This window comes from Diabrotica virgifera, chromosome 6 (genome assembly GCF_917563875.1).
Source record: "Diabrotica virgifera virgifera chromosome 6, PGI_DIABVI_V3a".
NCBI classification, from domain to species: domain Eukaryota; kingdom Metazoa; phylum Arthropoda; class Insecta; order Coleoptera; family Chrysomelidae; genus Diabrotica; species Diabrotica virgifera.
In genome coordinates, this window is record NC_065448.1 from 152,182,738 (window position 1) to 152,207,635 (window position 24,898).

At 34.8% G+C, this 24,898-nt stretch overlaps 1 protein-coding gene across 4 annotated transcripts in view; it reads left to right on the plus strand.

The window, feature by feature from the left end:
• Positions 1 to 24,898, plus strand: part of LOC126886963 (influenza virus NS1A-binding protein-like) — a 175,434-nt gene that overhangs the window by 101,072 nt on the left and 49,464 nt on the right. For 3 of the 4 annotated variants that reach the window (XM_050654163.1, XM_050654165.1, XM_050654164.1), the window contains one exon: positions 6,498 to 6,667. In XM_050654163.1, the coding sequence (XP_050510120.1) occupies positions 6,498 to 6,667 (170 nt within the window). Of the gene's footprint in view, positions 1 to 6,497; positions 6,668 to 14,453; positions 15,461 to 24,898 lie in introns of those variants that run through there. The other variant, XM_050654166.1, reaches the window with a different exon arrangement.

A 24,898-nucleotide genomic window follows, 5' to 3' on the forward strand; every position in this document is an offset into this window, starting at 1 on the left:
TAAGTAGATCATGACATTATTAAGTAAAACCTCCAGGGGCGGAACGCTGCGTGGGAAACAAATGTTGTGCCGGGCCACAAAAAAAATAATACACACTGAGATTTTGACCCCTTAAAACTACCCTCATCTCCAACTCTGGTTTCCGGCTCTGGGGATTTTACTTAGCTAAGTCATGGTCTACTTATTCCCAAATTTTGGTGCACTATCACAATCTAGCACGTCGCAAAAAACCCCTTATATTTTTTATATTCACACCTACCCCCACCCTTTTATCGGCCACGCAGCGTTCCACCCCTGGAAACTGTATTTAATTACCTCATGACCTACTTATTCCCAAATTTTGGTGCACTATCTCGATCATGAGCGTTACAAAAAAAAATAATAAAAACGGCGATTTTGACCCCTTATAACTACCCTCATGCCCAACTCTGGTTTCCGGCTCTGTGGATTTTACTTAGTTATGTCATGGTCTACTTATTCCCAAATTTTGGTACACTCTCTCAATCACGAACGTCGCAAAAAAACCCTTATATTTTTTCTATTCACCCCTGCCCCACCCCTTTGTCGGCCACGCAGCGTGCCGCCCCTGGATATTTTACTTGGTTACGTTATGACCTACTTATTCCCAAATTTTGGTGCACTCTCGATCATGAGCGTCACAAAACAAATAATAAAAACGGCGACTTTGACCCCTTATAACTACCCTCATCCCCAACTCTGGTTTCCGGCTCTGGGGATTTTACTTAGTAATGTCATGGTCTACTTATTTTCAAATTTTGGTCCACTATCTCAATCACGAACGTCGCAAAAAACCCTTTATATTTTTTATATTCACCCCTACCCCCACCCCTTTGTCGGCCACGTAGCGTTCCGCCCCTAGAGATTTTACTTAGTTACGTCATGACCTACTTATTCCCAAATTTTGGTGCACTATCTCGATCATGAGCGTCATAAAAAAAATAATAAAATCCGCGACTTTGACCCCTTATAACTACCCTCGGCCCCAACTCTGGTTTCCGGTCGTTGGTGAAAGTCATGTACACAACTAATTCAACATATCCCCGTATAGCTTTTCCATATTACTTATCACGCATAAAATCCGCTTCTATCTCTCCGACTATTGAAAATGGTCAATTTCGTGTTTTCAAATTTTAAATCGCATATAACTCGACAACAATCCATTTTAGAGAAAAACCACAAGAGACATTTTTTGCTCTGAATGACCCAAAGAATCTAAAACAAAAAAGAAAAGAAAAGATGGTTCAGATTTGATTACAGTACAGAGCCTCTACTATGTGCTTATACGTATTTCGGAATAACCGTTTTCTCATCGGAGCACCTGGGTAGAGGCACTGAACTGAAATCAAATCCTTTCATCCTTTCCGGGTAATTATCAAAATAATTGCCAAAGATGCTACTAGCACCATCTATGAATCAAAAGTCTAATAAGTCAGGAAATCAGGACCGTTCAAGTATTACGTAACGCTGGATGGGGGGGGGGGGGGGTCAAAAAATCTTCAAAAATCGCGTAAGTAATACTTGAACGCTCCCTTATTAGACTTTTGAATCTTTTCCGATCGTGGTACCTTCTGGCACCCTGTGGATTTGTTATAAGGACCTCTTTTTGAGTAAGTTTGTGAAAAAAAAACGAATCGGAATAATTTACCGAACGGGGCAAGCATACAGCCTGGACTATGTTCACTAACAACGTTCCAACAAGTCAAGGTGTATTTAGGTCATTAGCCTGCAACGATAAGTTTAGCTGCTCAGGTGTAGGCCCGAAAAAAAATCATTTACATACTTACGTTGATTTGCTTGATTACCTAGTAATAACTGGTGTACTCGATTAATAATTTGGCTGGGCTCGTGTGGTATTTAAAAATAAGGTTTATTGATCTCATGAATGAAAAAAGTGAACTGTACCTATAGTGTACACTACAAACATTGTTTTTTCTATTTCGCGGCATTTTTTAAGACTTAAACGAATTGTCAATAAAATAACGTGATAATTTTATAATAGACCAGTCGTCAGAGATTTGTCATCTAAAAATCATACGAACCAGTAAACCACTCATCAGCGGTAAAAAATTGTAAAACCGTGAAATTTTGAGAATCAACACCGATTTTAATGAAAATTTGGGTTTAAGCTCTGTTGACACTCTTCTTCAAAATCTACCCTATGCCGAACTGCGCTTTTGCCCTGAGGGTGAAAACAACCCCCATCTAGGGGATGAAAATTTTTTATCAAAATAACCATGGAAATCGATAGAGCGACCAATTCTGAGTAAATTTTGTTCTATAAATTTTTTTTTGCAAAACTGACACTTTCCAAGTTATTTGCCATTGAAACTATGCATTTTTCATTGAAAAAACTCACGTTTTATAACCGTTTTTCATGAATAACGTAAAAATATTTAATTTTATAGAAAAAATCATTAACAGCAAAATTGTGGCTAATAAATAAAAACAAAGTCCTAGGTAAACCCGTCGCGTTGGAAAGACCTAGGTAAACCCAATAACGACTTATTGCTCTTTAAAGGATGGTTATTTTCGAAGAACCTCGAAATGGAGAACCTTCAATCTCAAATAACTCGAATTTGGTGCAATTTTTTGGGAAAACTTAACAGACATCTTTTAAAGTTCATTAAAAAAATTTTCAAATAAGCTCCGACAGTTTTTTGCATAGGAACTGACTGAGTTATGGCGAAAATAAAATCGCTTTCTGTTTTTTTCTTTTTGAAATGTAAAAATTAAACACTGGTTGTTATAATCCTAATAAAAGTGAACTGCTTCCCACTTGAAATTATCTTTATTTAGATATAATTGATACGATCCATGTGATTCGACTTTAGCCTTAGCCTAAGGCCACACGGGCGATAATTTACGGCGCCGTAAGAGCAGTAAACCTGACAAGGCATTGAAAGACTAGCTCCTATTTCATCTACAATTGGTGGAGTAGTTAGTCAACCAATGGGTTTACTGCTCTTACGGCGCCGTAAATTATCGCCCGTGTGGCTTTTCGCTAAGCGCTCAGTGGCAACTAAAGTTGCGACTGATTTTGAAAACCTTTTTACAGACCTTGATTTTTTTTACATTTTTTTTATAGAATAGAATAGAAATATGATTTATTGTCACTGAAATTTTTTACAATTTTATAGGCACAGCTTACATACAGTCAAAAGAAAACATAATATCAATAACAAATAACAACTACAATTTACTAAAATTAGATATATCGTTAATATTTATGTACAGTATACTATTAGATATAAAAGCCAAGACAAAACAATATATTGCAAAATTTATATAAATTGCAAATTAAACATACTTACAACAAATAAAATACATAAGGAACTGCCAAGTTTATGCTACTGCGTATGAAACCCAATTTTCTTAGTTATTCATTAAGAAATTCTTCTATTGAATAGTATGGTCTTTTAGATAGATAGGATAGATAGGATTTTGTCATTGTACGGAACTTTGGGAAAGATGTTGCAGATTTAAGTTGTAACGGGAGATGGTTGTACAGTTTTTTTGCGGAATATAGGTAATATAGATTTCTTTACTAACTCAGTGGATGGAATCGGTAAATAAATGTCAAAGATTGAATTTCTGGTGGAGTAAAGATGATTGGGTCTTGCTGGAAAGACATGAAGGTGTTTACGAATTAAACAAACCGTTCCTAGAATATATAAAGATGGAAGTGTTAAAAGTTCGTGATCTCTGAAGTAACTTCTGCAATATGTAGATCTTCTGAGGCCAAACAGATATCTTATTGCTCTTTTTTGTAATTTAAAAATAACATCAAATTGAGCAGCTGTACTAGAACCCCAAAAAGGAAGACCAGATCTTATTGCATAGCAAGCTGAGGCGAGTTTCTTACTTAACGAATCGATATGAAGGAACCATTTGAGATTGTTGTCTAAAAAAATACCAAGAAATTTTACAGAATCAACGGTACTGTTATTAAGAGGCAAAGGTTGAAGAGCTCCTTTATAGGATAATGCTACTGTTTTATTTACGTTAAAAGAGAGTAAATTAGAGTCAGACCAGGTCTTTATTGTCAGTAGATCCGAAGTTATAGTTTCATGAAGAGATGCAATAGTTGAGCTGCTCCAAGTGATACTGGTATTATCAGCAAAAAGAAAAATTTTCCCATCGATTTTTAAATTAGTGATGTCATTTATAAAGATAAGGAACAGAAGAGGACCCAATACTGAACCTTGTGGTACTCCACATACAATGTTTTTGAGACTAGAGTCAGTATCATTAGCTCTAACTAGTTGTTTCCTATTATTCAAGTAGGATTGGAACCAATTTGAAGAAATACCTCGAATTCCATAGAAATTTAGTTTTGTAATCAAGATGTCGTGATTTACACAATCAAAAGCTTTGACATAGTCGCAGAAAACTGGCAGTATAACTATTATTGTTTAGTGCTTGGTAAACCTCATGTAGTACAGAAAACATGGCATCAGTGGTACAATTATTTGTTAAAAAGCCGAACTGATTTTGTGATAAATAAAATGTTGTTATCAACGATAAAGGACATAAGTCGAGCTTTAATGAGTCTCAATAATTTTGGAGAGTACCGGTAGTAAGGCAATAGGTCTATAGTTGCAGGCATCAGATTTAGTTCAAGCTTTTTTAGTTCTGAGCACTAATGGGTTAATATTTGAAACATTTTTCATATATTATGAATACTTTTAGTTTTATTAAAGAAAAATACACCTTTTTTAATTTTAAAAATGTCATTTTCGATTTAATCAACGATTTTTTCTAAACTAAGCATTTCAAACCGGTCAAATCACATGGATCGTATCAATTATACCTATATAAAGTTAATTTCAAGTGCTTTTCCATTTCTATTATGATTATAACGACGAGGGTTTAATTTTTACACACAAAAAGCAGAGTGCGACTTTATTTTCGTCAAAGTCGTTCTTATGAAAAAACTTTTATCAGAGCTTATTTGAAAGGTTTCTTAATGAACTTTAAAATATATCTGTTAAGTTTTCCCAAAAAATTGCACCATATTCGAGTTATTTGAGATTAAAAGTTCTCCATTTCGATGTTCTTCGAAAATAACCATCCTTTAAACAATTTTTGTCCAACAATTTCGCCCGGCACCCTTCAGATTTGTTTAACCCGCGAGCAGTCGCGCCATTAGACAAAATCATTTTATCCTTTTTCTTGATAACTTGATGAAAAATTTTGCAGCATAACTTTCCACTCGTAAGTGCCTCGAGGAAGGGGGTAGTAAGGCATAGGTTTTTTTTCTTTTACTTCTTTTTTTGGAATTTATGGCTTTGGTGAGAAAAAATTAGCTTTTATAATTATTGTTAGAAATAATATTTCTAACATTACAAGTATATAAAAATACTATAACCTAAAGATTTGTTGTAAATTCGCGTCTAAATTCGTATTAAAGGAGACATTTCTGGATAGGAATACGCAAAGAAACCGGATCAGAAACATTTTTCCTACGGGATCGGCCCCACAACCTGGACTAGCAAGAAATGTCACTTTGGAATTTACCTGTTATCTGATCTAACGTTAATTAACGTCGATAGAATCCCACCCACATAAAATTTGCCAATATTTTTACACGCATGTTGATGTCAATCCAGCGTATAAATCTCATATATTTTTAGTGCTTAACCCTTAAGTACTAACATCTTAAATCAATGACGTAAACGCTAACTAACCGCCTGACAGACGGGTTTAACATTTTAGTGGTAATTTTTGTTTTTGTTAAATATTTTAATGCAAAAAAATATCTCGATGACTTACTGAAAGTATTGATTATCTAAAAACACAGTAATTAATATAGTTTTTCTGTATTTTTATTAAAATAAAAAAACATTTTAACAAGAATGGAAGGATTGTTTGTGTACCTTTTTACTCCTGAAAACAAGTGTGATAAAAATTAAACAAATTAAGGAATCTTAATAAAAATTTATAATCGAGTTAAACAAAGAGTAAGAAAAATGAAAATAAAAAGGTTTTTATAAAAAATTAAAACAAAAAACTGACAGGTACTATAGTTAGTACAGTGTAGCAATGGTAGTCAGCGGCAACATTTTCATCACAAATGGATTCCATTTCGCTTATGTCGTCTTCTACCTCATCAAACCATTTCAAAAGAGTTTCCTCAGGGTCTTTATTCCCTTATTTGATGTTTTTTGATGAACTGGGGCACATTATATATGTAATGACGAACTGGGCACAAACACTAACGTCTATTAGACGGAAATCACACTTTCAGCCTAAATATCTTTCGAATAACAACATGCCACAAATTGCCGAATTCAATACTACTAAAGAACAACCCAATTTGAAAAATCATAAACAGGTGACCTTCAAAATTTTCTAGGAAGGGAAATATCCCACTTTCGACAAGCGATGCCGTCTGAGAGACGGGGTGTTGTACTTAAGGGTTAACATACTTACGAACTTATTGCAACACATTTAACAGCATAAAATTTTATTTCCAGGCACCACCAAAGAGATTCCCGAAAATGGAGACATCCAGGAAATTGAGGAGGAGGAGGAAGAGGAAGAAATCATCCACTTGGAGTACTTCGACGAGGCCCTCCAGGTCCACCTGTTAAAGTCTCTGAACAGGATGAGGAAAAGTCGCCACTTCTGCGATGTTATTCTTCACGTATGTGCCTGACTGTGTCAAACAGCATATTTTTCAAGTTTCAAATAATCACGGGCGGCTTTTGAATTGGCCGGAGGGCGTGTTATAAGTAACCATTTTAGTCATTTTATGATATCGAAAAAATAAGGTAGGAAATATATGGTTAGTTTTTACTTTTGAAGACTGTATTTAGTAGAGTTGAAAAAACAGTTTATAAACTGAACAAGAACATTAGATTCTTTAGCCAAAATGTTTTAACAAAACTTAGCACTAACATTTTACAAATATTTTGAGTTAATTTTTGGTAAAGGGTTTTTTCATTTTTGGTAAAATGATTTTTACTTAATTTATTAGTCTTTATTTTTAATTTATTTCCACACACTTTACTAAAATATGATTTATAAATATTTATTTTACAAAGTTTCCCCGACAAAATCAAACGAATGGTTCATATAACATATAACAATCAGAAAAGGAATGAATAAAAATGTAAATACTATTGTATTTATATCATTTGGAGCCGGTTCTGGATTTTTCGCGTACAGGTAAATTCCTTCTACATGACTCCCGCTATCGTTCGACTAGTTATTCCACCCGTCCGTCGAAAAATCTAGAGAAATCTACAGCTAACGCTGTCTATTTGGGGTCCCATAAAGTTATCCAGGCTGGGGATATGGGGACCAGAAGGCTTTGAAAATTAAGTCAAATATAGACTAATCTATCGATTTCATGGGGGTCTATTGGTCTTTTAGACCTATCTACACAGACCTGACAGATCTTTTGTGTTTACCTTACATCTATAGTTGTGGCTTTTCGGTTTCTCTTCTCTGTTTGCTTTATTTGTTTGTCACTAGTCCATTCTTGTCAGACGAGAAGCTAAGGAATGCATGGTGACTCCTGGCAGAAACCCGCATGCTGGGAGAAAGTAATGAAACCTGGATGCCGACTAATCCACGGAATCTGCATAGTAGACAACTAACTCGTTTAACAACCACTTTGTAATTAACAGAACATGTTCTTATAACGTTTCTGGCAGTATAAAACACCAAATAAACAGAAATTCATTGGTGGTCATTTTTGGTGCGTTGAACGGAGAATAACTACCTACCCATCGGAGTAGGTTAGCTGAACGTGTTCCGAAGCTCTTCTATTTGGTGCTTTGAATGAAATCGATAAATCTCCCTCCTACCCTACGATTGCGTGTGTTGAATGTGGTTATGATTCTCTTACCGTCCGATGTGTTAAATCGGGTACATTCTTAAGTATGCATTTATTTCGCGTTAAGAAATAAATGTGGAAACACTCGATCTAGTCCAAGTAATAAAGCTTAAAATAGGACAAAAACTCTCAACTTTTACAGAATGGATCGATTTGCTTGAAAATTTGAGACTAAATAATAGTGGATAGTCAAAGGATCAAAATCTATATGGGGCCGAAAGGCGCTTTTACCATGGGGGTGGTTGCCACCCCAACTTGTGGGTGGAAATTTTGTATTTTATTTTGACCGCAAAAGTTGGTAAAAACATTCATTATAAGCAAAAAACGTTCTATACATTTTTTTGATAAAATTAATAGTTTTCGATTTATTCGCTATCTAAAGTGTTAGTTTTATATAAAAAAAAATCAATATTTTTTATCAGTTTTCTGCTAATAACTCAAAAAGTTTTCGTTTTATCAAAACAAAATGTACCTACTTGCCTAACAAAAATGTACCTTTTGAAAAAATAAACATAACTGTTTTTTTTTTAATTTTCTGTAAGACCAATAGTAATCGAGCTATACTTTATTATATTATGTTAGCTATTCTTCGTGCTATGCTAAATATTGTAGTTTCAAAGTCAAAAGACGGGAAAACTATGCATTTTCGAGGATAATTTGTTGAAACTAACTTAAAGTATTTAAAAATGTCTATCTCCAGGAATAAAAAAACTCTCTAGCTCAAAAATTAAGTGACTTATAATAAAAAGAATGTCAGTCCCTATTTTTTTAGCAAAAAAATTATCGGAAACTTCCCCCTACTTATCACCAGGGGCGGTTTCTCCATTGGTTCACTTGTGCAGTGAACACCCAATCAAATTTCATTAAAATACATATTTTTAAAAATCTCATAAATATCATTAAAATATTTTTTCTTAAATCTCATAAATATCATAGTATCATTAAAATATAACTGTATTTATTAATCACATAATTTGTTTGCACAACACCGCTACGCTAGATGCACGTGGTAAGTGCAGAATTCAAATTGAACCCAGTCACTATACAGTAACCCTATAGAAGAACGAGAGCTCTTAAATCCGTGAACCAGGGATTCTCCTATCTTAAAACATTGACCATTTGTGCACTGCACACAGAGACCGGGGCGAAGCGTTTCGATTCACAGTTTGGCATTTTCTGTTGTGGGATTTTATTAAATACAATATTGGTAGGTAGTTTTTTTAGGATGGTGGAGCCTTATCGCGTGAAGTTTATAAAAGAAAATGCAAATAGTTTTGAAAATCGACTTCTTATAAAAAGAATGGACTAACTTGGCCGGAGATAAACTTGGTACAAGAATGTGCAATAAGAAACAAAAAGTTTAAACATTGTTTTAAAGTTGAACAATATAGAAGAACTTAGTGATTATGTGGGTGTGATAAACTACATTCTTTATTTTGTTTTCCATGTTAAGTATTTTCAAAGAATAAAACTATAATTTCAATCTCGGTCTTTGGATGCCGTTAAAATAAACGGATTTTTAAACAGTTTTGACAAAGCCATTTCATTATTCGTAACTTCTGCCTCCACCTTCACCACCGAAGAAGCGCCATCATTCAGTAGGTATCATATTCTGCACAAAACAAAAAAAGTGTGTGACATCCTGACTAATCGGGTCAAAGATAGGTTTCATTTTACAGAACATCTTTTGGCGAGGCCCCAAAAATTTTTCGCCTGCGGCGCTTATTCACCGTTTGTATAATTACATTCTTTAATTGATCACCCTCCCTAAATTACCACGAGCCGCCACTGCTTATCGCCCTAATTAAAATTAGTCATTGACCTTTTATCATCTTCTTTATTTAGGTATTATTAATAGGTTCTAGAGGTTTGACCGGTTTAGAGTGATTAGTTTAAAAAAATGGAGTTAAAACCGAATAACGAATTTTTGTAGTTTGGTAAAAATGCCCTTTTCTTCAGAATAGAAAGATAAGCATCAGAGATACGGAAAAATATTTCAATATAAAATTGTAGCTTATTTAATTCCCAAGAAGTTGATTTGAAAAAATTTTTTGTACGTCAAAAATTGAGTGAGCTATTGACAATTGAAACTTGTAATAACATGCAAAATCCACCTTTGCCAACCCTTTCAAAGTCACCTCTTTTGCGACTGGGGATTTTAAAAGGATTTCAAATTAATAGCCTTATAGATCTTGTTAAAGCCTACAAAATTGTTTTTTAACAAACTTTCTAGGATAAAAATAAAGAAGTTAAAAAAGATAAAACAAAAAAAAATCTAATTGGAAGCAAAATAATGTAAATTAGCGGTGTTTTTAGTCATTGGCCTTATTTACGCTTCTTTATTTATAGGTCTGGATCCCGCGTATGAAAAAAAAGTTCATTAATAGCAAGCTGTAAATTTGTTAATAGCTTAAGGGTGTCTAGTCGGATAAACTTTGATATATGGGAACACTGAAACAGGGGCAGTTTTAATTGTGGAACAGGTTAAAAATTTGGAACGGTCACACCACGAAAACGGCACATTTATTTTGTCCGACAGAACAGACCTAAACTCTCCGAACAGAGATTAAACTCTCATGCAAAAATCAGACTGCTATTTATCACCTGTCACAATTCCTGTCATTTGACATATTCTACATGTTCCACTGAATAAAACGCCCATTTGGTGATAAATAGCAGTCTGATTTTTGCATGAGAGTTTAATCTCTGTTCGGAGAGTTTAGGTCTCTTCTGTCGGACAAAATAAATGTGCCGTTTTCGTGGTGTGACCGTTCCAAATTTTTAACCTGTTCCACAATTAAAACTGACCCTGTTCCAGTGTTCCCATATATCAAAGTTTATCCGACTAGACACCCTTAAGCTATTAACAAATTTTCAGCTTGCTATTAATCAACTTTTTTTTTCATACGCGGGATACAGACCTATTATGTATTATTATAGATTCCAGAAGTTTGACTGGCTTACAATGATTAGTTTTTAAAAAACTGTAGTTAAAAGCGAATAACGAATTTTTGTAGTTTGGTAAAAAATACCATTTTCTTCAGAATAGAAAGATTAGCATCAGAGATACGAAAAAATGTTTAAATATGAAATTGTAGGTTATCTAATTCGCAAGAACTTGGTTTGAAAAAATTTTATCTACGTCAAAAATTGAGTGAATCTTAAATGAGTAAAATATCAAAAAACATTGATTTTTTCGAATAAAAACTAACACTTTCGATAGCGAATAAATCGAAAACTATTAATTTTATCAAAAAATGTATAGAACATTTGAACGTTTTTATCAACTTTTGCGGTCAAAATTAAATAAAAAATTTCCACCCCCATGGTAAAAGCGCCTTTCTGCATCATATAGATTTTGATCCTTGGACTAAAAGCGACTAAAAATTGCGAGAAAAGCTTCGGTTCCTGGACTAATCTGCTGGAAACAAGACAAACAACAAAAATAAAGCTTAGATGGAAATTTTACAAATTGAGAACAAATAAAATAAGCAGGTACTATTTTTACGACCATGAAAATAGTGAAGTATGCTGATTTCAAATATAAATTTTATAAATTTAGTCAAACATATGAAATCATTATTATTCCAGGTCTAAAATTCTAATTGATTTGCCAACGTGGCCACTCTTTGTCATTCTTGCTGGAGGTGGAAGCCTTGTTCCAAATTAGTTTTCTTCGTCCATTTAACAAGACTAGAAGTTGTTGGTTAAGAATGGATAATAACAGAACATCTAGTAGAACGCTTAGTGGAACTATGGTGGGACGTCGGCGTCGGCCAGTAGAAAGATCAAGGCAGGGCCATAACTACCATTGGGGCAACCGGGGCAGTGCCCCGGGGTCCCAACCAAGGGCGCCCCCGTTTGGTTGGCCGTGCATAGATTTTAACGAGGAAAATAAAAATATGTATTTTATTAGCCGATCCTAACTAAATAATTTCAAATGGCACGCTGAAAAAAAAAAGAAAGAAGAAAATGTGGTATTCACACAGCACACAGGAGGGAAAATGCGCTTTCAAATGGTTAAATATTAAACATTTTTCCGGACTCGAAGGCGGATGCTGGGGGGGCCAGTGCCCAACTTGGGCTGTAGCCCCATGAGGTAGAGCGAGATAGAAGTTATACGGCGGTATTTGTTTCTTTGTTGGAGTTTTAAAAAATAGGTTAGTTTTACACATTATAAGTATTGGCTTTCAATTTACCTAAACTTTTGACGTTTTTGAATTCTTCCGTCACATTATTGTTTCACTTCTGTTTCCGCTTTCACATTTCACATTGTTAAGCTATGCTTTCACATTGTTAGCATAGCCTTTGTAAGCGGCCTAGGTAGCTAAGAGGTAATATCTGCCTTTGGAGCCGAATAACGTGGGTTCGATTCTCAATACAAAAACCAAAAATATTTGTTGCTCAAGTGACGTATAGCACAATAAGAAGAAGAAAAAGTATTTGTAGCTGTTAGTCTTGTTGTTAGTTTCCTTTCGTTAAATTGATATAGTACATTATTTGACGGTTTTTGCTGTAAATTTTAAAGAACCGTTTGGATTGACATAGAATTTGGCATACGCATAGCCAACATGTCAAAGAAAAAAGTGATATTGTGCCGATGTGTGCTTTTGCACTGGGGTGAGTTTCACCCCTTATCGGGAGTGAAAAACATACGTTCAAAATAAGTCCGAAATTCGATAAAATGCCTAATTCTAAGCAACTTTTATTCTATACAGTTTTTTACTAAGTCGACACTTTTCGAGTTATTTGCGAGTGAATATGTTCATTTTTCAGCAAAACACGTTTTTAGACAATTTTTCGCAAATGATTCAAAAAGTAAGTATTTTATCGAAAAAACCATTTATAGCAAAAATATAGCTTGTAAAAAAGTGAAAAAAAAATGGTGTATACATGAAGTCTCCAGACCTAGTAGAAGCAGAGTTATAGCTAAAGAATCGTATTCGCCAAACTTCAAATAAATATATTTCAACGTGAAATAACCAAAAAATTAAGCACTTTTTGGAAAAAACTCATTACAACTTTTTTAAAGAAAAAGCTTTATGTCTATTTTTATAAAAAATATTCTAACATCAAATGTGAGCAAGTTACGCTCAAAATACAGTTAATCCGTTTTGATTTGGCATAAAAAATCGGGAAAATCACCCCCTAATTAAAAACTTAAATAGAATTAATCCTTACCGCTTCACATGATGCTTTATTTATGTTGTATCTATATGGTCTGTAAGTTTCATCGATTCAACGTGCTTATTTTGAAAAAAAAATGGTTTTAAAATAAAAATTTTAAAATTTTTCATTTTGAAAAACATGCACTATTTCAAAATAACTTAAAAATTATTAGTAATACCAAAAATCTCAAGAAGTAATATAATAAAGTGTACGTTTTGCTTTTCTGAATATTTTGGACTTTTTGTTTTCCTGTTAAACAAAAATCGGTTATGCTATGGCTGTTCAAAATTTGCATACACTCGGGATTAGTGACTCGTCCAAGCCATTTTAACTACAGCCTTTTCCGCTGAGACTTAAGTCGCGTTTACACGATGGCAATTGGCGAGACAATTGTCATTGGACAATTGTCATCACGTGGTTGTGGATTGTCGGAGGCCAGTCCAGTTGAAAGAGAAGATGTTTACACGGGGCCATGATGTTTAGTTGGCCCCGTGTAAACATCTTCTCTTTCAACTGGACTGGCCTCCGACAATCCGCAACCACGTGATGACAATTATTATCCAATGACAATTGTCTCGCCAATTGCCATCGTGTAAACGCGACTTTACAGATCGTATAAAGAATAAATAAGCAAAGTAACCTGTGAAGCGATTACAATTAATTTTATTTGATATGCTAATTAGGGGGTGCTTTTCGGGATTCTTTTTACCAAAAAATAAAAGGTACCAACAATATTTTGAGCATAACTCACTTACTTTGAAGGTTCGAAGTTTTTTTAAAAACAAAAATAAACCTTTTTTAAACACTTTAAAAAAGTTGAAATTAGTGTTCCCCGAAAAGTGTTCCGTTTTTTGGTTATTTCTCGATGAAATATTCGATTTGGAATTTGACGAATAAGAACCTACTTTTCATTAGCTACAACTTTGGTTGTACTGGGTCTACAGACTTAGTATATGCACCATTTTTTTCATCTTTTTATAAACTATATTTTTATTAAGAATATTTTTTCGACAAAATACTTACTTTTTGAGTTATTTGCGAAAACCCGTCTAAAAACGTGGTTATTTTGTTTAAAAATGAACAAATTCACTCGAAGATAACTCGAAAAGTATTGACTTCGTGAAAAAACTCTATACAACAAAAGTTGCTTAGAATTAGTCAGTTTATCGAATGCCAAACTTATTTTGCACATATATTTTGTCACCCCCGAGAAGGGGAGAAACTCACCCCCAGGGCAAAAGCACACATCGGCACAATATCACTTTTTTTCTTTGAGTTATTAGCTATGTGAATGCCAAATTTCATGTCAATCCAAGCGGTTCTTTAAAATTTAGAGGTTTTGCAATATTTTACCGTTAAAGAACGTGCTAATACTGACGATTGTCTTTTTTTTTAATTTAATATGAAGTGCATGTTTTTTTGTGTTCAAATGTTGTGTTCCTTTAAACGATTTTTAAATGGTTTGTCTGTTTGTCCGATATAAATATCCTAACATTTTCAGTAAGTTAATTTATAAATCCTAAAAGTGATTTCTGTCGTGCTGAAGATTATGAGAAAACGAGATAAAGAATTATTGTATTGTATAATTTTTGCTTTATATATTTTCTATTATACATATTTTGTATAAACTAAAATGTAACAGGAATTGTGCAAAATATTCTAAATCCCGTCTCGACAAAATGAGCATCAGACTATAAAACTCGGTTTTTCCGCAAGAAAAAACCCACACATTGTAAATTTATCTCAACATTCGACCCTTAATCGTCAATTTTTAACGATTTGCAATTTGGTGGTCAAAAAAAATAGTAGGTATTTTATGACGTGTGGTCTTCCCAAGAGATATTAAAAAAATTGCATCTGCACAGATGAAACGTTTTCAAACACACATACGAAGAGACTATTACCAAATTTTAGTACTAACAATTTCATAAAATAATAAAAAACCGATAAAGAAATGTTTGCATCGAATTCTGACTGTCTAAATTTACATCGGACAAACATAATGAATCTTTAAAACGATTAAAAAAGCGCTAGACATCCTTTAAACACAAAAACGTCAGAATCCACTTTTATTATGGTAAAAAACAGCCTAACAATGAATTTAATGCATACTGGTAAATCTGTCGACATACTAATAAAGATTCGAAAACAACTCAAAAAAAAACAAAAAACGTTGCAAACAAAAATTTTATCGCTTTTATGAAACGTTTGATATTCAATATAGGTATTTATTCAAATTAGACCGTTTTGATAGTTTTAAGTAAATAAATTGGAGTTTCCGAAATAAAAATGGTTACTGGTTGAAAATTACACACCTACGAAAAAAAAGTGTGATTATTTGAAACCGTGAAAATTGTTATTGTAAACAGTCAGTTACACTACTGGGCAGCTCTAAAATCATCAAATTTGAAATTATTTTGACCAGTAGTGAGTAGATTTTAAGTTAGTATAAACCGTAGTAGTAATAGTATAGAATATTACGGCGTTCTTGAGGTGTACCTGTGTCATTCCGTTTTTTAATAAATTTTACGTAATGTATATTTTGTTACGATTACTACTAGTGGTCAATATCGGTGTGTTGAACGGAGAATAACTACCTACCTACCTGTCGGAATAGGTGCGCTGAACGTGTTTCGAAGCCCATCGATTTGGTGAGTTGAATGTAGTCGTCGTTCTTTTCCTCTCTGATACTCTTAATTGAACCCATCGTTCCGGATGCATTTATTTCGCGTTAATAAATGAATGTGACTCCTGATTAATTCTCCCAGTCGTCGGTTTCTTATTCATGTATCGAATATCGTCACACTAACCTTCTAAGGTCTACATATTTAGAAAGCCGCACATTTAGAACGTATATTTAAATAACGAATTATTTTCCATTTTTTTGTTTAGATCAAAATAAATGTCTTGACAAAAACGAATTCTGTCTCCGGTTGCTATTTACTACCCGAGGTTGTCTCAGTGAATTAACAAAGGAGTTAAGAAGAAAAAAACAAATATTTCCATAAGATTCTAGAATAACTAAAAATACATTGAATAATAATTTTTCTCACGGACGAATCTTAAATACCCCGTTAAGATAGGCAAAATTCTCTCACTCCCAAAATTCATTTTTTTTTATTTTTTTACGTTTTATGTGATTAAAAAATAAGACTCAGTGCAGTTTTAACCCTCAATCCCCCTACCCCGTCCTCCACCTTTAAAAATGTCATTTTTTCGTGTTTATTTTTTTTACGTGGGGCGCAATCAATTTAAAGAATTCAAAAAATTCCCACACATAGTTGTGCAAAACATGTATAGTACATAACCTCAAAATGCATTTTTATTTCTTTTTTCTTTTTTTGGAAAAAAGCGTAAAAGTTTTTGTAGATGACTGCAGGTCTAATTTTTTTATTTTTTGTATTTAATTAAAAACTAGCAACAGGACAAAACTGGTTATTTAGGGGGTTTTTGGGGAGTTCTCCCATTTTATACACTTGAAAATAGATCAAATCAAGGTTTTTTATAGGTTTTATATTTTGAAGCCACCGAGTCCTTTAGGGCATTCAAAAATGGGAGAAACACGTTCAAACCTCAAATAATCCCACGTTTTTGGGGGTTTGAACCTGTTTCTTCAATTTCTAAATGTCCTCAGCTTTCAAATCAGTTTTTGGGATTTTTTAAGGTGGCGTACCATACGGAAAAATATGAAAAAGAAATATAGTTTTTGATAAAATACTGAAAATAAAAAGATAGACGTGCAGCCATCATAAAAAAAGTTATACGCTTTTTCAAAAAAAAAATTAAAAAAAAATCATTTTGGGGTTATGTACTCTCATCCTACGGGAATCATATACATACATGTTTAACAAAAGCGTCAACAATGCGCGTGAATTTTTAGAAATGTTTAAATTGATTGCATCCTACCTAAAAAAAAAAGAAAACGAAAAAATGTCGCTTTGGATGGTGGGGGAATGGGGGTGGAGGGTTAAGATTAAGGTGAGTGTTATTTTGTAATCACATATAACATGTAAAAAAGTTAAGAAAAAATTGAATTCTGGAAGTGAGAGCATTTTGTCAATCTTAACGGAGGGTACGAGTTTATAGACAAGGCGAAAACGGCGGGTTCGTTGGGAAAAATATTCCCATGAGATTTTTTTGCTTAATTACATTCGTGAGACATCCCAGAATAAGGTTCAAGAAGTCGCCCACGTGAAAAGTGGGCCAAATTTTTTTAACAATTTTTTTTTAATCAAATTGCAAAAATCAATATTTTTGGCCCGGACAATTTTTTTTGTAGGTTTTTTGGACCATTCTGGATAAAAAAGGTCTCTTATAATTTTTCTTTAAAGTTGATCGTTTTCGAGTTTTAAGCAATTTAAAATTGAAAAAAACGAAAAAGGTCGATTTTTAAGGCTTAATAACTCTAAATAGACTAAATCAGAGTTTAATGCCCCCCCTACAAGATCCCGAAGAAATTTTTGTCAATATTGTATTACTAAGCTGTTATTTTTAAGTAATAATATTGGGCGCCATGCACGTGGTAGGCAGCCGTAAATGTGAGTGCAAGTAAGATGCACAATTGACTGCCGGAGTGGCATCTCTCTCGCACTCAGCATTTACGTCCGGCTACCACGTGCATGGCGCTCAATAGTATTACTTAAAAATAACAGCTTAGTAATAAAATAATGACAAAAATTTCTTCGGGATCTTGTAGGGGGGGCATTATAAACTTTGATTTAGTCACTTTCTGACTTTTATAATAATAACTTTTAACCGAGTTATTAATTTTTCGTTTTTTTCAATTTTAAATTGCTTATAACTCGAAAACGATCAACTTTAGACAAAAATTATAAGAGACCTTTTTATCCAGACTGGTCCAAAAAATCTACAAAAAAATCGGCCAAAAATTGCCAAAAAACGGCCAAAAATTGGTCGGGCCAAAATATTAATTTTTGCAATTTGATTAAAAAAAATTTGGCCCACTTTTCACGTGGGCGACTTCTTGAACCTTATTCTGGGATGTCTCACGATTGTAATTATGCAAAAATATCTTATGGGAATATTTTTCCCAACGAACCCGCTGTTTTCGCCTTGTCTATTAGAATAAAAATCATTAGCTCCACGGATCAGTGACATTCCGAAAATGAATATAGTGGGTTGTCATTAAAAATTTAAAACAACGGAAACTAGGTGCATTGCCTCGAAGTGGCTACGTTTTTTGTGAGGTAATATATTACGTAAGACATAATGTCGTACTCGTCGAGAACGCTGGAATAGACTATATTAATAATTCGAAAGAGATTTTTTAATTGCATGAAAAAACTAAGTCTCGTTGCAGTTAATGCCAACACCAAAAAGTTAGGTAAAATATTTTTCATAATATTTTTGTCGCTGTGATTGCAGAAAAGCGTTTAATTTTCTTTGTTTTAGAACGATTCGTGAGGTTTAGGTGACGGTAACTTTTATTTTTGTTTTTTTTTTTTCTTTTTCATTTTTACGCTCTCATTAAAAGAGAGGTTGTTACAAAATGGTTTTTGGACGTTACAGAAAATATTCTTCAATTTTAATTATTGTACGCATAATTTTATGAGGCAAAACGTAGTAGACCTCAGTTTAATAGATATTTGTAATTTTCTCTTTGTAGCACAATGTTCGAAGACATTTTCTCAATATACTAAGTTAAAAGCCCTATCTATTATTTTGACTCGTAATATTAATCTGATTGTAGGTATTTTGGTCTAGATTGTAGATATGCACCTCAAACTAAGAAGACCTTTTGTGCACAACCCTAATCCCTGTATTTGAAGTATATAATTACAATACTTCTGGCTATAGTGGTCAGCTTTCTAGAGGGCGTGTGTTGATCTCCATAGATTAACTCCTTCTCTAATCGACGTGTATTACTTACATCACTACAGGTCACTTCACTGGCTACTGTGGAGCCGACAGTGAACAGGTTAAAGAACTTCTGATATGTCTGCGCAATAGTTATTCTTCTTTTTCTCGTTGCCCTATAAGAGCGTCGGACTTTGGTATCACCTATCCATCTTTTACCCATTTCTTCCACGCCTTCCGGTCTCCTGCCATTTCCTTCATCTGTTGCACTGTTTTCCCTCTATTTGTCCCGATTTCCTCGATTTGTTCCATCCACCCCTTTCTAGTCCACCCCATCCTAGTTATATGTCCAAACCAATTCAGTTTTCTTTTTTCAATTTTTTTCTCTATTGGTTCCTGACTTAGCACGTTTCTGATGTTTTCGTTCCTTTCCCTATCCATCTTCGTCTTTCCAGCTATTTTTCTCAGCTGCTTCATTTCTGCTGCATTTATGGCACTTTCTTGTCTTTTATTTGTGACCCATGTCTCGCTTGCATATAGAAGAGTTGGTACTGTGATTGTATTATATACTGGTATTTTCTTTCCTGGCTGATTTCCCTTTTTCCCAGTATCGTATTATTAATCGCATAGTATATTTTCGTGGCTTTCTCTGTCCTATTTGCAATTTCTAGGTCTAGCTTTCCGTCATTTGATATTATCGTGCCCAGGTACTCGTAGGCCGTCACCCTCTCCAATTCTTGTCCTTTACATAGCACTCGTGTTTCGCCTTCAATTTCCTGCTCCTGCTGACCTATTTTCATCGTCTTGCATTTGCTGATGTTTATTTCTAATTTCATTTTCTCTATTTCCTCAGTCCATACATCAATTAGTCGCTGCATCTTTCTCGGGTTGTCTGCTAAAAGAACGACGTTGTCAGCATACAGTAATCCTTCTATCATAACTGGTGTTAGGTGCGTGTAGCCTATTATTGTTTTTAAGTGGTTTGTTCGTCTTTTATTTTTAAATAATTTGTCAATAATTATCACGAATAGGAGTGGGCTTAGGCTATCTCCCTGTTTTATCCCCTTGTTCATCCTAAATTCTAGTGATCTGCTACCTCCTATTTGCACTTTTCCCACCACTCTGCTGTGCGTACTTTTAATTATCTCGTAATAGTTTCCTCGGTATTCCCAGCTCCTCTACAGTATTCCACAATACTTTCCGGTCGACTGAGTCGAACGCTGCTTTAAGGTCTATGAAGGTCATATATATGTTTGTTCCCCAATCATTATTTTTAACTATTATATTTCGTAATATGCTTATGTTGTCAACTGTTTGCCTTTTGGCTCTGAATGCTGTTTGTTCGTCTTCCAGTTTTTCTTCTACCTCTGTTCTTAATCTTCTTTCTATTCTCGTATAGAGCTTGAACACTACTGATGAGGGGCATTTATTTCTATAGTTTCCACAGGTGGATTCTTCTCCTTTCTTGTGAATTGGGATCAGTAAGTTTTCTTCCCACTCTCGGCATTTTGTTTGTTCTCCATGCTTCTCTCATTATTTCCAGCAACCACTTCTTTCCTTCTTTTCCTATCCATTTTATCATTTCGGGATCAATTTTATCTGCTCCGCTCGCTTTTCCTATTTTTATTCTACTTATCGCTTCTTCCATTTCTTCTGTACTTATTTCTTCCATTTGGTTTTCGTCTGCTGCTGTCTGTTCTATGGTTCCCTCTGTCTCTATTTCTTCACTTTCCTCGCCCATATATTTCTCTTCATAATACCCTCTCCACACCTCTAGTATCTCTGTTGTATTTGTCTTTAGTTTGTTGTGTTTGTCTTTTACTCCTCTGAGTTCTTATCTTTTCTTTCCTCTTAGACTCTTTACTTTATTCCAGAAGCATCTGTTGTTATCTCTTTAATTTTGGTTTAGTGATTCGCCGAACTTTTCCAACTCTCTTTTTTTCGTTTTCTTACTAGTTCTTTCACTATGTTTCTGTGTTTTTGGTATTCTTTTTTATCTTGTTCCTCTCTTGTACAATTGTATTTTTTCCATGCCTTTTTCTTTTTCCTCACTTCTTCCTGTATATCTGCATTCCACCATTCCGTTTTTTTGTTTAATTTTCTGACTGTTAGATTTCCGCATATCTCTTGTGCCTTCTTCATTACTACTTCTTTAAATTTTCCCCATTTTTCCTCCATATCTATTTCTATTTTATTTCTCTCCTAATAGTTATTCATGAGTACATATATCTCTTCTTGTCAAAAGAGCGTCAGATAAACTAGTTTTTTTTATGTGGTAACAATATTCGTAAAGTCGTCACCATCATCATCATTCAACCCGGATCTATCCACTGCTGGATATAGGTCTCCCTCAGTCTTTTCCATGCATTTCTGTTTTGTGCTGTTTGCATATCATATGCAAATTCGCGACGCAAATTCTTGCATTCTTGCGACGAACCATTAGTTCAATACGCACGAAAAATTTACCAGTGAGGACGCGGCATAAGCAGTTGAGACGTGGACCCTTAAAACATACATTGCAGGCTTTTGCATTGCATTGCACCTTAAAACATACATTGTGCTGTTTCCATGCATCCAACTTTTGTCGATCCATTTTATGTCATCAGACCATGTTGTTGGCGGACGACCTCTACTTCGATATGCTTCTTGTCTTGATCTCCAGTGTATTATTCGCTGTGTCCATCTGTTGTCCGACATTCTAGCTATGTGTCCAGCCCAGTTCCACTTTAGGGTCATAATTCTTTCTATGGCATCCGTCACTCCTGTTCTCCGTCTTATCTCCCTGTTCGTAATTCGTAAAGTATCTACGTTAAAATCAATTCTGGTACACAATAAACATTCGACAATGAATTGATAAAATCTTCTTCTTAAAGTGTCCTCTCCTCAATCGAGTTTGCATACAACAATTTCAAACTCATCTCTGTCTTCAGCTGTTCAAAATTTAGCCCTGTCCATTGTCGGATGTTTCTTAGCCACGGTAATATTTTCCTTCCTAGTCCTCTTTTTCCCTCGATCTTTCCTTTCACTATTAGTTGAGCATATTGGTATCTACTTATTATTTCTCAGTAAGTGGCCTAGGTATGATATTTTTCCAACTTTCACTTTGTTAAATAGTTCTCTTCCTTACCTATTCTAGGCAGTACTTCTCGTTTGAGATGAAATTTTGAGGATTCTTCGGTAGATCCGCATTTCAAAAGCCTGCAATGTATGTTTTAAGGGTCCACGTCTCAACTGCTTATGCCGGGTCCTCACTGGTAAATTTTTCGTGCGCATTGAACTAAGGGTTCCTCGCAAGAATTTGCGTCGCAAATTTTTACCAGTGAGGACGCGGCTAAAATCCGACAACCGATGGAGTGTGTGCGTTGTGTGCGTCGAAAGTTCTTGCGTCCGATTAATGCGACGAACACGTCCACATTAGCACAATTTACCTCGAGTACGCAAATATTTGCGACGAACAACTGGTTCGACGCAAATGTTTACCAGTGAGGACGCGGCATTAGAGAAGAGTCGACCAGACGTAGCATTTTGACAAACGTAGTCGAATTTACCTCCTTGACTACTTTCTTTAACAAAATTTACAACGAGGGAAAAATACCAGATGATTGGTTGGAGTCACTGTTTATAACATTACCAAAGGAAAGCAGGCCCACCAAATGCAGCGATTTTAGACTAATCAGTTTGATGAGTCACACACTTAAGATACTTTTACGTATTATACAAAACCGAGTATTCCTTCTGTGCGAAACTAGAATTGGTAATAAGCAATTTGGATTTAGAAATGGTCTAGGAACTAGAGAAGCACTATTTTGTATGCGCGTTCTATTACAAAAAAGTTGTGAATTCCGAAAGAACGTTTATGTTTGTTTCATCGACTTCGAGAAGGCATTCGACCGAGTACAACATGATACACTTTTCGATTGCCTGCAGGCAGCAGGACTTTACCACGACGATATGACTGCTGGAATACTTATATTACAATCAAGTAGCCTCTATCCAAATTGGACACAGTCGTACTGAAAAACTGCCGATAAAACCTGGAGTACGAGAAGGTTGTGTTTTATCGCCCACCCTTTTTAATCTGTACTCTGAAGAAATCTTTAGAGAGGCTTTGGATGACAGACAAGAGGGAGTACGGCTAGGCGGAGAAGTAATCAACAATATTAGATACGCTGACGATACAGCCATTATTGCTGAAAATTTACAAGATCTTCAGACACTACTAAATCTAGTCAGTGAAGCAAGTTATCGGAGAGGCCTTAAAATCAACATTTCAAAAACAAAGTGGATGGCAGTTGGAAAGATTAATATAGATCAAGGTCAGCTTTCTCTTGATGGAGATGAGTTAGAACGGGTAAATCATTTCAAGTACCTTGGCAGCTGGTTAAATGTGAATTGTGACTCTGATGAAGAGATAATAACCAGGATCGAAATATCACGGAAGGCTTTTATGACCTGGAAACCAGTTTTATGTAACAGAAACCTGTCGATGAATATTCGAAAGAAGGTGCTGAAATGTTATGTGTGGTCTATCCTATTGTATGGTTGTGAGACATGGACGTTAAAAACCACAATGCTAAACAAAATAGAAGCATTCGAATTGTGGTGCTATCGACGAATCCTAAAGATATCGAGGGTTTCGCACACTTCCAATGAAGATGTTCTTCAAATGCTGAATTCAAAACGTCTGCTCATAAGCATCATAAAGAGGAGAAAAACAGAATACTTCGGCCATATAATTAGAGGGCCTAAATACCATCTGCTTCGCCTTATATACAAGGAAAAGTGGAGGGAAAGAGATGGATTGGTCGAAAGAAACTTTCATGGCTGCGTAATATTAGACAATGGTGTGGCTGCACAGTAGAAGAATTATTTCGCGCAGCAGCCGATAAAGAGATATTTAAGGAAATTGTAAACACGATGGCGGCCAACGTCAGAATACAGACACGGCACCTAAAGAAGAAGTCGAATTTCAAGCAGTTTTTTGATTTTCTCGGAAGATTTTCTGGCCTGTTCAGGTATTTAAATCTGTTGGCCTGTTCTAAAATGTGCCCGTTTATTGTGCAAGGTTGAGGTATATTTTGGTTTTTTCGGATTGACATCACTTTGGTTTTTTCAAGTCGGAATCCGCAATCAACACTGTATCATCGGCGTATCCGATCCTGTTGATATTTACGCCATTCACTTTGACTTCATCCTCGAAATCTTCCAGTGCCTCTGTAAATAAAAACTCGGGGTAAAGATTAAACAGCAGCGGTGACAGAACACATCCTTGTCTAACTCCCCTCCTAATTTCTACTTCTGCGGACGTGGAACCTTCGATCCTAACTCTGACGATTTGATTCCAGTAAACGTTTTTTTTTTGTAATTTGATGTCTTTTCCATCTTAATCGACTTCTTACAAACGTTGTAATAATAGGTCTTGTATTACTCTATCAAATGCTTTTTCAAAGTCTATAAATATATCTCTATGGAAGGCAATAGTAAACGCGGCAAAGACTCACGAAGAGTTGTAACGCCATTGACGATGATGATGATGATGATAAATATATCTTAAATAATAATATATATTTCTGTTGGTCTTAGCATTTTTGGGCCAGAACTAGTAAACTAAAGAGGGCTTCTCTCGTTCCCATGCCGGCTCTGAATCCAAACTGATCGTCTGCGATGATTGTTTCGCACTTTCTATAGATTCGGTTATGTACGACTTTTAATAGGACTTTTAATGCATGACTCAAGGCTCATTAGGCGGAACTCGTTGCAATGTTGTGGGTTTGGCTTTTTTGGTAATGGAATGAATATTGATTCTAGCCAGTCTTGAGGTATTTTTCCTGTATCAAAAATTCGATTGAATAAAAGGACCAATAGTTCGATATTTTCTTCGCTGATTAATTTTAACGTTTCTGGGTATATTCCATCTGGACCTGAGCTCTTATTTGTTTTGAGTTAATAATGGCTTTTATGATTTCAGAATTGCTGGTCCTTCGTTGTTGTTGTTCAATCTTCTTGGTTCCTCTAGTATTGCGTTAATAAGAACTTTTATATAGTTTT